At 42.1% G+C, this 16,018-nt stretch overlaps 1 protein-coding gene across 1 annotated transcript in view; it reads left to right on the top strand.

Annotated features, from left to right (window-relative positions):
• Positions 1–16,018, top strand: part of RAPGEF1 (Rap guanine nucleotide exchange factor 1) — a 122,025-nt gene that overhangs the window by 45,257 nt on the left and 60,750 nt on the right. Inside the window, exons 2-4 of the mRNA XM_048822692.2 lie at positions 3,099–3,238; positions 8,778–8,956; positions 12,545–12,701. Coding sequence (XP_048678649.1) covers positions 3,099–3,238; positions 8,778–8,956; positions 12,545–12,701 — 476 coding nt within the window. The remainder of the gene's footprint in view (positions 1–3,098; positions 3,239–8,777; positions 8,957–12,544; positions 12,702–16,018) is intronic.

The following is a 16,018-nucleotide window of genomic DNA, read 5'->3' as shown; positions in this document are numbered from 1 at the left end:
ATCTATCCCTTTCTTAATGATGCCCAACATTCTGTTCACTTTTTTGACTGCCGCTGCACATTGAGTGGATGTTTTCAGAGAACTTTCCACAACGACTCCAAGATCTTTCTTTAGTAAGAACTAATTTAGACCCCATCATTTTATATGTATAGTTGGGATTATGTTTTCCAACATGCATTACCTTGCATTTATTGATTGAGTTAATTGGTATATGAAAATGAGGATGGAAAGTTGAAAGATGTTTTTATGGACCATTCAAAGGCACACTGGACACTTTAAAATCCTAAAAACTTAGGCCCAAATTTTCAAATTTAATTAGTTAAGACTAGGCACCTAAATAAGTGACTTGATTGTCAGAGGTGCTGATCACCCACTGAAATTAATGGGAGCTGAGTGGACTCAGCAACTTTGATAATTAGTCCATTTTTATTTAAACTGCTTGATCTGGTTTTGGATGCCTGTAATAAGTACCTACATTTGAAAAATCAGAAGAGCCTTACGTTTTAAAAAATTCCTGCAGTGTTCTGATGCTAAATTTTACTTTTCACCAAATATGCTGCTTCATATTTTGCAACTTTATGAACTTGGACAAGGAGCATAGACTGGTCGGTTTCTCACTTTTCTCCCCTACTTTGTTGAGTCAGTTTCATTTTCTCCTGCACTAGCAAGCAGGCTGTAATGTTTAGATTGCACACACTATAGAGTGTGTGTCTGTCTGTTGTGGGGGGACCCAATTTCTACTGAGGTGTTTAAGATACATTTGATTGAAATATTTCTCTTGGTCTCAGGTTTTGTAAAAGCTTATTTCTACAAAGAGTGTATTTTTGGCCTGATAGTGACCCTAGAATGTTTTGTGGCGTGGCACATTTGTGTTCAGACTTAGTTCTGACAGGAGACAGCTACTAGAGATCCAGTTACTCTACTAGAATAGATGGTAACCAGTGACCACTGAGCATCAGCTAACAGGGTGCCTGTAAAATTGTGACACATTACTTCATTAGCTGGAGTTTTTGCTCTGGTGAAGGTGGGAACAGAAGAAACTAAAATCTGCTTTCCTGGTGGTAATTAGTAATGCTTAATTCTCTTTAAAGGGAGGCGGTAAACCCAGGTGCTTTCCCCGGAGTTGCGGTTAGTGCTTTCTGAATGTAGAAGCAGTGCTAATGCAGCTATGTGGTATTTAGCCTCTGAATGCTAGATTTGACTCAGCAGCCTACTCTGTTTGTAGTCTCCATGCTCGTGAGAAGGTGCAGCACTACGCACATGGGAGATGTCGCTGTCGCTGTTATTCATTACGACCAATGCAGTCAATTCCCAGATAAGCCAAAAGGGCAAGGGAAGGTTCAAGGGAAAGTGTTTACTTGTGCAGATAATGTACTTGAAGGCAAGTTCACTGTTTGCTGTCAGAGTTGTCTGGCTCACTGAAAGAGCAATTCATATCTTTCCTATTAAAATCTGTTTGCTCAAAATACAATCCAAGTTGCTCAGTGCCAGGAAGACAGCTTACAAATTCTGTTCTATTTAGCAGCACAGCTAAACCAGGGGTGGGCAAACTACGGCCCGCGGGCCGAATCCGGCCCCTCAGGGCTTTGGATCTGGTCCGCAGGATTGCCCCCCGTGATGCTGCAGGCCCCTCGCCGCTCTCAGAAGCGGCAGCACCACGTCCTTGGGGGCGGGAGGGGAGGGGCAGAGGGCTCCGTTTGTTGTCCTTGCCTCCAGGCACTGCCCCCCACAGCTCCCATTTGCCGGGAACAGGGAACTGCAGCCAATGAGAACTTCGGGGGAGGTACCTGAAGGTGTGACAAGGGCAGCACATGGAGCCCTGTGGCCCCCGCCCATCCCCCAGGGACGTGCCAGCCGCTTCCCAGAGCAGCGCGGCATGGGGCCAGAGCAAGCAGGCAGGGAGCCTGCCCTGGCCCCGGTGCACGCTGCTGCCACTCCAGAGCAGGTTTAGGTAAGTGGCGCCAGGCCGGAGTCCGAACCCCTCCAGCACCCCAACTCCCTTCCCTGAGCCCCCTACTGCACCCGGTGCACCCCAACCCCCTTCCCTGAGCCACCTGCCGCAGCCCGCACCCGTCCTGCACCCCAACCCCCTGCCCTGAGTCCCCTCCTGCACCTGTGCCCTGAGTCCCCTCCTGCACCCCAACCCCTTTCCCTGAGCCCCCTCATACAGCCCGCACCCCTCTTCTGCCCAAATCCCTTGCTCTGAGCCCGTTCCTGCACACTGCACCCCCTCCCACACCCCGCACTCCCTTCTGCATCCCAACCTCCTGCCCCGGCCCTAGATACAATTTGCCCACCCCTGAGCTAAACAGTTAAAAAAACTCGTCAGAAAATCTCTGTGACCGCATCATAGATCTTTGAGCCTTCCATTTTTCAGACACTCACAAACCTGAAAAAAAGTTTGATTTCCACAATGAAGAATGTGTCCTCCCATGAGGACACTACTTTACTCAGTCCTCTAATTAAACTGCTTTAGGGTGCACTTGTCTGGAAGCAATCTATCCCTTGTGTTCTAATGGTCCACCCTGACATGTAGGCCGCTGTTTGAACTGAAACCCTTTGGAGATACGAAGATCCAGGTTTTTGGGCAAACTAGTCATACAAAACCATTCAAAGGCCATGTGTCCTAGGGGATAGACAAATGGACTGAACTCAAGAGACCTTGGTTCTGTTCCCAGCATTGCCACGGGTCTGCCGGGTGACCTTGGGCAAGTCACTTCCTGTGCCTCAGTTTTCCCATCTGTAAAATGGGGGGTAATGATATTGCCATTCTTTGTAAAGCACTTTAAGATCTATTGATAAAAAAGCGCTGTATAAGAAGTAGGCATCATTATTACTCTGTTTCTGATGTAGTAGAGTAAAAGCAACCCCATTGTCTTTTCCGCTGCATTTTAGAATAGCTGTGTCTGGGGCGAAACAGAGAATGGTGGTGGTTATTACACTTGGAAATGTAGTTAGAATTCACATCACTCTATAAATTTATCTGTGCTACTTTGTATTTCACAGTCTGTTCTTCTAGAGAATTTTGTAGCACAACCTGCCTGTTCCCAAAAAATCTACTCCAGCCTAATAATGCATCTGCGTGTGCTTCTTTCCAGATTCTCAGCGCTCCCATCTCTCCTCTTTCACCATGAAGTTGATGGACAAGTTTCATTCACCAAAAATAAAGCGAACGCCATCAAAGAAAGGAAAACAGGCTGACCTGACAGTGAAAACGCCAGAGAAGCCAGTGAACAAAGTAAGCAGCTGAATGGTACTGTCTTGGTAACAGTCATGCCAGTTCCCTGCCTGTTGAATAGTCTGTACTGTAACTATACTGAAATCTGCTGCTCTGGCATTGTTGCTCTTAGTGCATGGGGCTGTGTTTCCTTCAAAGAATTTTAGTTTCCTGAGGTACTCTTCAGAGTTCCTTTCCAGAGGAACCATATAGATGGTCCTTTGTATGTAGTGTAGTTGACTAAAGACACACGTAACTTTCCTTTTGAGATCTTGATGAATGTTTCTTCCATGAGCATTGAAATGACTCGTTGTGGAATGCAGCTTATGGCCTGACATTCCCTCCCCACACATGCACACCCTATAGTTACACTTACAACTCCCAAATCACTGCCTGACTTCAGGGTGTGTTCCATTAAAATGCAAGCAGATCCTTGAAGCCTGTCCAAAGATGTCCTCAATCTCTGGTGACCTCAACAGAGTGAGTCAAACAGATGTATTCAAACAGCTGCTGACTTTCAGCCCACCCTTCCTCAAACCTAAGCTAGCTATTTCAAGCCTTATAAGAACCGAGGCTGCCTTTCTTTCAGGAGGTAATAGCCAGCTGGCTACCAAAGTATTGCCTCCACTTCTATTCTGAGCTGGTTGAGCAGAAGAAGAATTTAGCTCTAATATTGCTGAGATTTCCAGGTTTCAGGTGTAGAATTCAGTCCCAGGTTATTAAGAAAAACTAGGATTACTTGTGGTAACTTCCAAGCCCCACAGTTGCTGTTGAGAGACCAATTCAGTGTAGCATACCACCTTTACAAACTTGGTTGGTTTATTCCAAGTGAGGCACAGAGCAGGATTTATACAATGGGGTTGAGTGGTGTCTAAAAATGAGATAAGGTAATTGTATCCTAGTACTCTTTATCACCATGTAGAAGACTTGGGTTTTCATTCTCTGGGCTGGATTTTGCAGTGGAGGCAGGGTGTCTGCATCTTGGGAAGATGTGCTAGAGCATTCATGCCAGATTGCTCAGGAGAGAGGGTGACTGTCTTAAAAGGGAGTTACGTCCACTATTGAGGGGAGGAGTTGTAAAGCAGGGGAAATTATGAGGGTCTTCAGGGTTCTAACTCATCCTCAGAGTGAGAGAAGGAAAGAATGGGCCTGTAACAGCCCTCTTGTTGAGAAAAGGGTACAACCTCTTACTTGAGAGAGAGAGATGGAGGCAACTTGTTTACAATCCTCCTCGAGAGCTGCCTTGCTAAGATGAAAAATTATTAGTACTTATGTGGTGCCCTGCAGCCCAGAAAGTGCAAATTTTCACGCAGATCCCAGATTGTATAGATACCAAAGAAATCTTTGTGACACCACAGAAATATCCAAACCAGTCCTAATAGTTTTCTTTAAAAAAGCAACCATCTGCCAAGTTTCAGCTTTGAATGAATGTAATGGCCATGGCAAAATGAAGGTTTCTTATGGAGACTCATCTGGGCCCCTCACTGTGGTGATGCTACCAGGTTCTACTCATATTGGAGCTCTGACATTGAATTCTAAGATGTAACTTTTTACTTTACTTTAGGTGTCCATTACAGCAGAAACCATTTTATAAATGGGGGGAAATTTTTTTTCCAAAAATCTGTCATTTTTTTTCAGCTGAGCCTTTCCATTGGTGGACAGGACAGAGGGGGAATAGGAGATAAGACAGAACACTGATGAGCAGAATAAGTTGTACTGAAAGTAAATCTGATATCTAGAGAGCAGAATATGACTAATAAGAGAATATGGTCTATTCCACAATGTTTTTGTTTTTTTAACGGTCAAGGAATCCTCCTTAGAGATTATATTCTTTATTCCAAAGAGATTATAGGAAAGTTAATGTATAGTGACTAGTTCAAAGGGTTATTATGTAGAGCATTTTTGAGCTCTGTGTACAATCCAATGGGTTATTTACTGGGGAGAATTTGCGCTATTTTATTTGTATTGATTGATTCATTGACATGCATGGTAAAACAGTGTCATAGCCTTTCCTTTTAATTGATATCTGACCACAAACAGATTAAAATATATTGGAAATAGAAAAAAATATATATTTGCATATGAATGAAAGGCAAATTTCTTCTGCATTATTTCCACCAAAGAGCTTAGAGAACAATATTGGGGAATGACTGACCAGGAATCTGCTGAACATCTAAAAATATTTGTTACAAATCTAGGTGCTGGAATTATGGGGAAAATAAAACTCACTTGCAGTAATTGCTCAATAGGAAAGACAGCTGAGTTGCTGTTCATGCTGGGTAAATTGGCTATTGTTGGTCTGCATTTAAACTGTAAAACTTGTGAAATGTTGATCTCAGGCTCAGTCCTAATCCATTTTAATGACTGTCTCCAGCTAATTGATTAGTTTGATGGTAGCCAACTGATTAGCTTTGTGGGGGGAGGAAAGGGTGCCACTGGGTCATTATTACAGAGTCTAGATAGAATATAAGGAGAAGCTGACAAGACACATGATGTCAAAAGACAGACTGAGTAGATTTCATATCTATTCGTGGGCATATACTGTCTCTTTAAATCCTGGGGCTAAGTCTCCTACACACAGTAGGTAATCTAGCTAGAGTAGAAGCAACAGTACCAAAGGATTAAGTGTAAATTAAAGAATATAGCAAAAACCTATCCAAGTATTAAAAGGATGGTTTATTCCAGATCTAAGAGTCAAATGTATGCTGTCACTTTAGCCTGTTCAGCTCTATATAGGTTCTTACACTGCGCTCATCACCAAAGTATCTGAGTGCCTAACCCTTTCTAGGGCAGCTGTATCTCATACATAATGCATTTGTAATGATTATTTAAGGGAAACCTTCCAAAATCATGCAGAGATATATCTGCATGTGTCAGTCAAGTGCGGGAGTGAAGGGACTTATTGGTTTGGCTGAGTAGTAAATCCATCCAATTTAATGCCCCAAATGGAAATTGCTGGAGCAAGTGGAACTGCTGTTTTAGTAACTCCAGCCGTAGTAGATCTGTTCTCTTGCCAGTATAAATTCATTTATGGGGCAGGTCCACCACAAGTGGAATTTGAAATAAGAGCTTAGTTCAAGTCCCCTGCAGCAATAAGGATGGGGCTTATCCACCAAATATCCCTACAGCCAAGATGAGTGAAGCCTAAGTTATAGCTCATAATGCCTTAGAGCATTTAGACATTTTAGGAGCATTAATCAATATCCATCCCACCAGCTCTCCCTTTACACATCATTGCCCATTATTCCTTGTCTCTAGATTTATAATTAACCCCAGGGGAGACAGAGTTTCCACCATTTGTTTTGGGCTTATGCTGGTCTGTTCAGGCTTCTGAGTGTCATGTTGATGGATTTGGCTTCATATTCTTCACATGAAGTTGATCTCTTGTTCGAGCCTGCTGCATACCAATATGACACCTGGTGTTTGTTTCTGTAGTAAGTTTGTTTTACATGATGGGTTTATCAGCCCCATGCACAACCGTCGGTCCACGGTTCCTTATTCATTATTCCGCGCTGCCCAAATGTGGACACTTCCCCATCTGCCAACTGGGAGGGATGTGCTTGGTAGCTCTGGAAACTGGTGGACACCCTATGCAACTGGCGGTGCAAGAGGATGAAGAAGGAGGCAGAGTGGCTAAAGAGAGAGAGGACTGGACTGGGCTTAAGAGTACATAAATTCTATTCCAAGTTTTGCCATTGGCCTGCTGGTAGACATTGGGCAAGTCATTTTACCTCTGTGCCTCAGGTTCCCCATCTGTAAAATGGGGATAATGGTACTGACCTCCTTTGCAAAGCCCTTTAAGATCAACTGATTAAAAGTGCTATATAAGAGGTATTAAATAATAATAAACTTGCCTAGTGATGCTAATACATACGTGGAAATTTAAGCTTGCCTTCTGCAAGGTCAGGTCAGTTGGAACAGCAGCTGAAATAAAGCTAAGGGACCAAGTTCATGTTACTAGCCAGTGCTGCTTACGAATGTCTCATCCGAAGAAGTTTGGTCTGCTGGCCCCGTTTTTCAGGAAAGCTGCAGTTTAACAGCTGAAGGGACATGGGGAGGACACAATACCCATAGGTCATTAATTCTTGAAGCTGAATTTGCTGAAGGGATAATGGATGAAACCTGACGCTGTTAAGCTCTCTGCTCCTTTACTAGCAATGTTCAGTAGTTAATTTAGATCTCCCCCTCAGGAATTTACTGCCAGCATTAATAGACCCTTAGGCATGCTCTAGCAAACTTTAAAAAATATCCTTTACCAGAACTCCATTAAACTGGCATATGCCACTTCTGAATTTCCTTTTCCAAAATTGTTGAGTGCCAGAATGTTGGAGGCATTCTCTAAGCTTTTTCCAGTTGACCCCTTCATTCCTGCTCAATTCATTCATTGATGCCAAAATCTCACATTTGTGGTGTGACAGTTCATCCCCATGGGAAAATGAATGATTTCCTTCATTCCAGCAGCTTTGCTGAGTGAATAGGGCTTTTTATTTATGAATGGAAGGGTTGAGACTAGAGCCCTTACTCACATGAGTAGCCCTATTAAAGTTAGTAGGATTACTTGGGATAGGACTGGACACACATTTATCATTGTAAATATCCATGATGGAAGTGAAAATATAGGAGTTTGGTTTTTATCATATTTGTTTTGGGGGTTTGCCTAATTGTGGCGTTAATTTTCTCGCTTTTTTCGTTGGATGACCACTTGCACTAAAATGACTCAAAGTAACATTTTTCAAAAGCACCTAAGCCCCATTTTCAAAAGCAACTAAATCATTCTGGCCCCCAACTTCCAATGAAACCGAATGGGTTGTAGGCTCCTAAATCACTTAGGTTTGAAAAATTTATCCTGAATGTGTTTACAGCTCTGTTTCATTTTCATGATGTCACTGCATTGCATCTTTTTCTATTATTAAACCCCCACAAAAGGGAAGATCAGCAGGGTTCAAAGAGCAGAGTTGTTACCTAACCATTGGCCACTTGAAAATAATTTTTGATTTATGATTTAAAAATAGAGCACACACCGTGTTTCCGTTCCCTTACTTAATTAAGTAGATAGAGTTGTGATCAGATTGGAAAAATTCCTACTGTACTGAAACCAGCTGTTGCCATCCCCTTTCTTGAATCATTCTTCCCATCTGCTCTTAGCACGTGTGCATGTCTCACCTGGAAAGTACAGGCTCTCTTTGTCTCTGCTGACTCCAAAGCAGTGTGATAATTCATCAGTAAGGTGGGAGTTGTGCTTAAAAATGACTGAGCTAAATTTCAGTTTGTACCCAAAATCTTTCTCAGAACTTGCCCATTAAAATAAAAAGTCAAAGTCTTTGCTACGAATAAATGAGATACTGATTATTTTCCTAGGAGAGTTGGGATTAAACTTGGAAAAGTTTGTGGAGAAGGAAAGCCCATGTGTGCCTCTAACACAGAAGGTACATCTTGTGCATTGTTAGTTTTACTGTATACCAGGTGAATTAAAATAACTTTCTTTAAAAGAACGCGCGCACACACAAAAAGACATTCTGTAATCTCTTCTTCCCTTCTGTCCCCAACCTTTTTCCTTTAGAATTTAACTTGGCTTGAGGAGAAGGAAAAGGAGGTTGTAAGTGCATTGCGCTATTTTAAAACCATTGTGGACAAAATGGCAATTGACAAGAAAGTACTGGAGATGCTGCCAGGTTCAGCAAGTAAAGTGCTGGAGGCCGTCTTACCCCTGGTCCAAGTAGACCCACGGATTCAGCAAAGGTGAGTTTCCCTTGGGGGGATTGTGATGGGGGAACTCCAGGCAATTTGTATCGTTTTGAAAAATCATGACGCACAAGTGGTATGAAATGCTGCTCTTGCTAATTATTAGTAAAAAATAGTGGCTGATTTACAAGGCACTTTTCAAACATAAGTCTAAAGGCAAGTTCCCTGCTGCAAAGAGACTACAACATACAGTAGGTAAGACAAACCAGATATTGGATGGCAGATTAGGAAAGAGAGAGCAAAAAGAGTTGGTTTGTGAGAAGAAGGAATGATTGATTCCTAGAAGTGAGTTTGAAATGGGAGAGGACAGGGATGTGGGGCATGGTTTCAAACATTAGAGACTTTTAGTGGAAGAAAGTTCATTGCTTGGTAGCAGGCAGCTGACATTCACAGAGATTCTGCATCGGATGCTGTGTTCTCACTGCGGCTAGTGTCGTTAGCAAGCCAAAAGCAATGAGGGCAGGCAGCATTTGGCTGCAAGTGAGCACATCCACAGGGTATTTCCTTTATGCGTGAAATTCTTCCACCTCTGCATTAGAGCAGCCTTTGACAAGTATTGTAAATTGCCCGTTTGGACTTTGTTGAGTCAAAATTCAGAGCTGGTGTAAGCAGATGCAACTCCATTGACTTCAGAAGAATACGTGGTCTGAATTCATTCCAGGGTGTGCACTCCTCTTTAGTAGATTATCTCTGACTCAGTTCGGCATTAAGTCTTACACAGTTGTACAGTGAGTTTGAGGCCAGAAGAAACCTAGTGACTTGCCAAGGCCACCAGCTCAGCTTGGATTATAAGAACTGTGGACTCTTCAAGCCACAGGCCAGAGCTATATCTGCTAGATTACATAATTTTCCAGACTTCCGGAGCAGCTGCTTAAAAAACAAACTGCAACAAAACCCACCATTAAATAATGTTGTATAAACAAAACAGCACAAAAATATATTGGAAAGTGCAGATGTGTGAGTCCTGAAATCCTGAGAGATTTCATGCTGTTCTTGTGTATTTGCCCACTGAATATCTCCAGATGCCGTTACGTTTTTCATATAGAATGCCTCTTTGGTTTTATTTTCAAGAGCATTTTTGAACTATTGCTGGTACCACTTGTGAAGCCTCAGTTACAGATGAGTCTCAGAGGCTGGCAGGAAAAAGAGGTGATGTGATCTTCAGAGATGAAGAAGTAACAGTATCCCTTACAGCGCTACACTCTAAAGCCAGCCATAGTAAGGGTGTTACTACCTACTCTGCTGAGAGCCTTCAGAGTCTAGGGTTTAACTGGGTTTAGCGAGGGAACATCTTGGGAAGAATTAACTTAATTGGAGTTATAGCAAAACTGAATTTGGCACTTGGTTATTAACTTCCGCTAGTTTAGGGGAGGTATCACTCCTGGATGAGAGAACATGGGCTAAACCTGTCCTTATTTGCATAAATCAGGCACAGTAAGGCCTTGTGAAAGGAAAAGGACAGCTGGTAGGAGTGGAGCCAGCCTGTTGACAAACTGTATGTTCCATTCTATGCAGCCGATGAAGTGAGCTGTAGCCCACAAAAGCTTATGCTCAAATAAATGTGTTAGTCTCTAAGGTGCCACAAGTACTCCTTTTCTTTTTGCGGATAACAGGCTAACACGGCTGCTACTCTGAAACCTGTAGACAAAGGTGTTCCTACTGTACCTGGCCATTATGACGGGTCGGGAGAAAATGGTAAAGATCAGAGTGGCAGCTGAGGTAAAGGAATACCATTTTAGGTTTAGTTGGTAGAGCTACAGAGAGCAGTAGCTGTTGAAATTAGAATATTGGTCAGGTTTTTTGGGACCCAGAGTTCCTTTGGCTGCTATCAAGTTTCCCACAGCCATTAAATTTCTGACAAGCACCTGCTTTCACTTAATCAAATAAAAAGTCCCCTAACTTGTGTCAAGAGATCATGTAAAATGTCAGTGAGTATCTTTAGGATAGAAAATGTCATCTTTATGTAGTCAATCACTTTCTGATTCATGTCTCCATAGGGCATGTGTTGAATCAGCTTACCTTACTGGGGAGATTGAAATGCAGAATATGTCTTGGAACACAAATATCCTCTGAGCTGCCCTCTCAACCCCAGGCAGTTAGATGACGAGATCTGGGAGCCGGATGTCAGAATCTAGCCTTTCAGCAGGGAGCTTCTATGATCAGTATGGGCTATCATCATGTGGTCTTTTTCACTGAGTAATGACCTCCTCCTGTAGACAGTGTGTTAGGGCAGGAATCCTTTATGCATGTTCTAGCGAGTTTAGCCCCATTCAGTATGTGAAGATTTGGCAGTCTCATTAAGCCGCGTCCTTTCATGCTGTACCTACGTATCTTACTCCTTTCAAGTAGTGGCAGGGCACAAAGGGAGATTTTGATGTTCAATTCCCCTCAAGAAAAATGCGCGAGGATGGGTTGTTGAGCAAGAAAGCCATCCAATTGTTGAATTCCTTTTTGGCTTACAGGAAAGTATTTGCATCAAGGAAAAAAAAAAATTCTATCTAGTACAAAGTGGGCTTTTCAATTACTGCCTTCTTAGAAGGAAGTCGATTGAAGATTAATGGTAAAGAAATCAAAGCCTTGGAAAGAGTCAGGGGAGGGTAGGTCTACTTCTACTTCCCAGCTAACTTCTCTTGAAACGAGACAGAATACTGACAAGCACCATAGTTCTGAAAAATGTACTCTCCATTCTTTGCAGTCCTCCCTTTGAAGTTTTAGAATAGTTCATTACCCACCTAGGGCTTGATTCTACAAACCTCATTCACCCAAGGAATCTCATTGAAGTTTATGGGCTTGAGTCTCCTCTCAGTAACACCAATCATTACAACACTGGAGATACCCCAGCAGAATCAGGCAATTGGGAACACTTATGTGAGTCAGGATTGCAGGATCACATCCCTCTGTTGTCCTGATGTATCTTGAAAACATCTTTCCTGTTTGTGATGAAGCTTCAAATTAACATGTCTGTTAAAAATGAATATTAGGTCTTTATTGGAACATCATCAAGTGTCCGCACACCTTGTTTATTAGCAGAATGGACATTTTCAGAGATGGTAGAGCAAAGCCTTATAAGTAGTTCTGTTACAATTTTATTTAGTTCTTCCTTTTCCCAATAATCTTTTTTTTTCTTCACAAAAATGTCTTTAGTGCTATTCTACCTTTAAAAAAGCCAAAACTGAAATTCATTCACTCAGAGCATTTCAGAGCGGGACACAGCGTCGGAAGAAAACTTTTCATAAGGATGGCAAGTTTAGTTCAACACTTCCAAGGATTAAGAACTATGAGAAACTTATTCTCAAAACTATGAAAACATGCCTTAATACCATTGTTTCAATACCTACTTGAGAACTAGTAGTGTGACTGCAAAAGACGTGAAATCCATGCGTCATCTTGGTCCTAGGTAAACACAAATTCCAGAAGAGGGAGTTAACAGAAGAAAAATTCAAATAGGGCACAGTGGAATTTTTACCTTTTGCTAACGCACATTTGTTTCAAAATAAATTCTGGGATTGGCAGTAATTTCTCTATTAAGATAATTGTGCCATATTTTCATTTTATTATCTCTTGAACTCATTTTTTTCCCTCCAGTTCTGCCATCTCTTCCTGCTATAGCCGGGTGTACCAGAGTCTGGGAAATCTGATTCGTTGGTCTGATCAGGTGATGCTGGAGGGGGTGAACTCAGAAGACAAGGAGATGGTGACCACAGTGAAGGGTGTCATAAAAGCTGTTCTGGATGGAGTCAAGGTATGATATGCTAGATACTGCATGCTATAGAGAGTATAAGGTATTCATCTTTTCTAAAAGATTTATTTGGAGGATAAAGACAACAGTTTTTCAGAACATGTAAAACATAAAAATCCTGTTCTTGACATGAATAAATTCTTATCTCTGAAATCTACTACGGCGTAAATGAGATTGCCTTATCTGATGTATTCCTTAAGGATCAGCACAAATGGTTAGCGCAACAATGCGTGCTGATGGACTGCCAGAAGCAATGAACCTTTATTGTATTAAATTTTTAGTGAGCCTTCCCCATTCTGAATGCAGCTTACAGGTTGGATTTCACATATTTTCTGTCTAGACAAAGGGTAATGGAAATGTTTCCCATTAATGCTCAGAGAGAATCAAAGATGCCAACCTCCACCTTTAACATTAATGGCAAGGTATGAATCAGTAGTAATGATGCTGCAATTCCTTGTCGTTGGGGGCTGGTGATGGGAGCTAGGCTACAGTCAATTGTTTTGGAGGTTTGGTTTGCATAAGCAGTGGAAAGTTCTGTATCCTATGTATGGCCTTCTTGGGACACCCCTTCTCTCATTTCTGCCTGGAAAAGTGACTAGCATGCCTCCCAATAGACTTTTGTCATTCATGTTTCTCCTTACTGTGTCCCAGGCCTTTCCCCAGCTTGCTGATGTTGTGCAACCCAATCACTCTAGCAGTCTCTCTGCTGGGTCCTACCACCCTTGAATTAGCCGTTTGAACACCCTGGAGCTTTTCTTAATTGAATACTTTATGTTCAAGGTCTCTTGTCAAAGGCCCCTGGGCACTAGCAAAGAGGTTGTCATATGTGTTGGAACTTTATTTTGAAAGACAGGGACGTCTTAAGTGTAGAAAGAGGGAATTAAGCCTCTTATGCCAAACTGAATCAGACCGCTAAAGGTCTGTTTAAAGGATCAAGGACTGAGGTACAGTTGGGGTAGGTTCTTATTCCAGCTGATCCACTTAACTCATTCTTATTTCCTTAGAAAATCATATAGTAATAATTAATTCATATGTAGCTCTTATATAGCACTTTTCATCAGTAGATCTCATAGCACTTTACAAAAGAGATCAGTATCATCATCTCCATTTTACAGATGGAGAAACTGAGGCACAGAGTGGCAGTAACATGCCCATGTCACCCAGCAGGCCAGTGGTAGAGCCAGGAATAGAACACTGGTCTCTTGAGTCCCCATCTGATGCTCTGTCTATTGGGTCACACTGCCATCTTTTTATTGTACTCAAACTTGACTTAGTTTCTGTTGCTTGGAACTTTGTGTGAAAGTGAATCGCATCTCTTGGGCTTTGGTCATCGCCAGAAGTGTTGGTATGCTGCTCTGAGTATCCATCTTTCGTGTCATGCACTTTAGTTAGTAAAAGTAATCCTATTAGTTCTGAAGGCTTTTAAAGTTATTTATTTGAAACAAAATGTTCCCATCATCCAGAGAAGTCACATTTACAGCATTGTTCTGCATGGTATGCCCCTTAAACTTAGGCACCAAATATCACCTAAAATGGTGTTTAATTCTCAGAGTGGGATGGGAGGGGAAAAGGTTGGGTGTAGAACTGTAGGGACAGAATCTCAGCTGGTGTAAATTGTCAGAGCTCCCTGGACTTCAATGGCACTGTGGCCATTTTCACCTCCCGAGGATCTGCCCCATAGCATCCAAACAGCCCAACAAATAGGGGAGGCAGCGGAACACTGCTGTGACCTTGTTCAGCTCTATATAGTCCTGTGCAGACTTTTATGTTCACGTGTGTGTGTGTTTGTATGTGGCGAGACTCATCCTGTGCAGACCTGTGTCACTGCATAGGTATAGATAAGAGTTGCATGTGCAGACTCACCGCATTGAAATACCAATTCGGTTTTAATTTAAACCATTACCTTAAATATCTGGTGTCTGTACTCTTGGCTAGAAAGAAGACAGAATTTCAGTGTAAGTGCGTGTAAGAGACATGAAAGCATCTATTACTGTGTGGGAAGTGGGGAGTTATTTTAGAAGAGCCAAGTTGACCATGGTATCTGGAAGCAGGAAGTGAGAAATTGGACACTTCTGTACTGCATGGAGCAATTTCTGTAACATTAGTAAAATCTCCATTGAATCCCAGTTCTACATTTTAGTGCTTACTTCCCTCTTCATTCTCAGTGTTGTGCTTGGGGCTGCCTGCCTCTTTGTATTGTTATTTGCTGTGTTCATCTCAGATTTGGTTATTTATAGCAAGCAAAATTCCCTTTTATGATTACACTGTTTAAAAAAAAAAATCCATCTCATTTTGGAATTTCCAGTTAGCTGAAGTAGCAGGAAGTGCAGAGATAGCAGTACTTACACATGATTAAAACTGACAGGAGCCTTTTTACAGTTCTGATAAGGAGTAGCTTGTTGCACATCTGACCCAGTTGCTTAACCCTCTGTGTGATGGACTAAAGACCTGTGAGTGACTCTCAGGCCTCTCACTCCTGGGTTAAGGGATGCAGATGCAGGGGAGGGAGAAAGTAAGGGTATGGAAAACCTGGTGGTGTTTGGTAATGTTTTCAAAATTTGAAGCACCATTGACTGGTTTCAAAGGGACGGCTTTTAGTGCATGGCTGGAGTTTTGTGGTAAGGATGTGGGAGCTGGTGGGATCCTCAGGCTTAGAGCTGGGTGAATAACTGATTTTTCACTTTGGTCACAATTCAAAAAAATTGAGGAAACATTTCAGTTTGGGTTGAACTGAATCTGAAATTTTTCAGAATTTTTGGTGACTTGAAAAAGTTTGTCCAAAGTGGGGATTTGATCACAGGTCTCCTACATCTCAGGTGGGTGCCCTTATCGCTTGGCTAAAGGTTATGAGGCATAACAGTAGCAGCAGTGCCATCAGCATGTCATTGTCCTCCTTCTCTTCTGGCCATTTTGTGAAGGTCTGAAAGTATTTGTGTCAAATTTGTGACTAGTTTTGGGTCAACGAAAAGTGCGTTTTTCTTTGAATAATCCATCTGGAAAATTTCCCTCAGCGCTATTCAGGTATGCATTCCTTTGGGACTTGGAGGGACTGGGAAATAACAGAGCAAGGGAATTATGGGCTACTCCAAAGTGTTGTCACTCTTATGCCATGCCAGTGCGTGTGATGAGATGTATTTAATTTCCGCAGTAATGGTCTGAAATATTCTTAGCAGTTCTTTAAAGCCTCAATTTAGATTGTTTTCCCCTGATACGATCTCTAAATTCCCATATGCAAAAGAGGCTTGTCTCTTGTTATAAAGCAGTGAAAGGGGAAAATTGGCTAAGCACGTTAACTTTCAGCCTCCAGAGATTGTCAGCAT

Source organism: Caretta caretta, chromosome 16 (assembly GCF_965140235.1).
Source record: "Caretta caretta isolate rCarCar2 chromosome 16, rCarCar1.hap1, whole genome shotgun sequence".
Classification (NCBI taxonomy): Eukaryota; Metazoa; Chordata; order Testudines; family Cheloniidae; genus Caretta; species Caretta caretta.
Note: the sequence above shows the minus strand (reverse complement) of the source record. Positions and strands in the feature narration are given on the sequence as shown.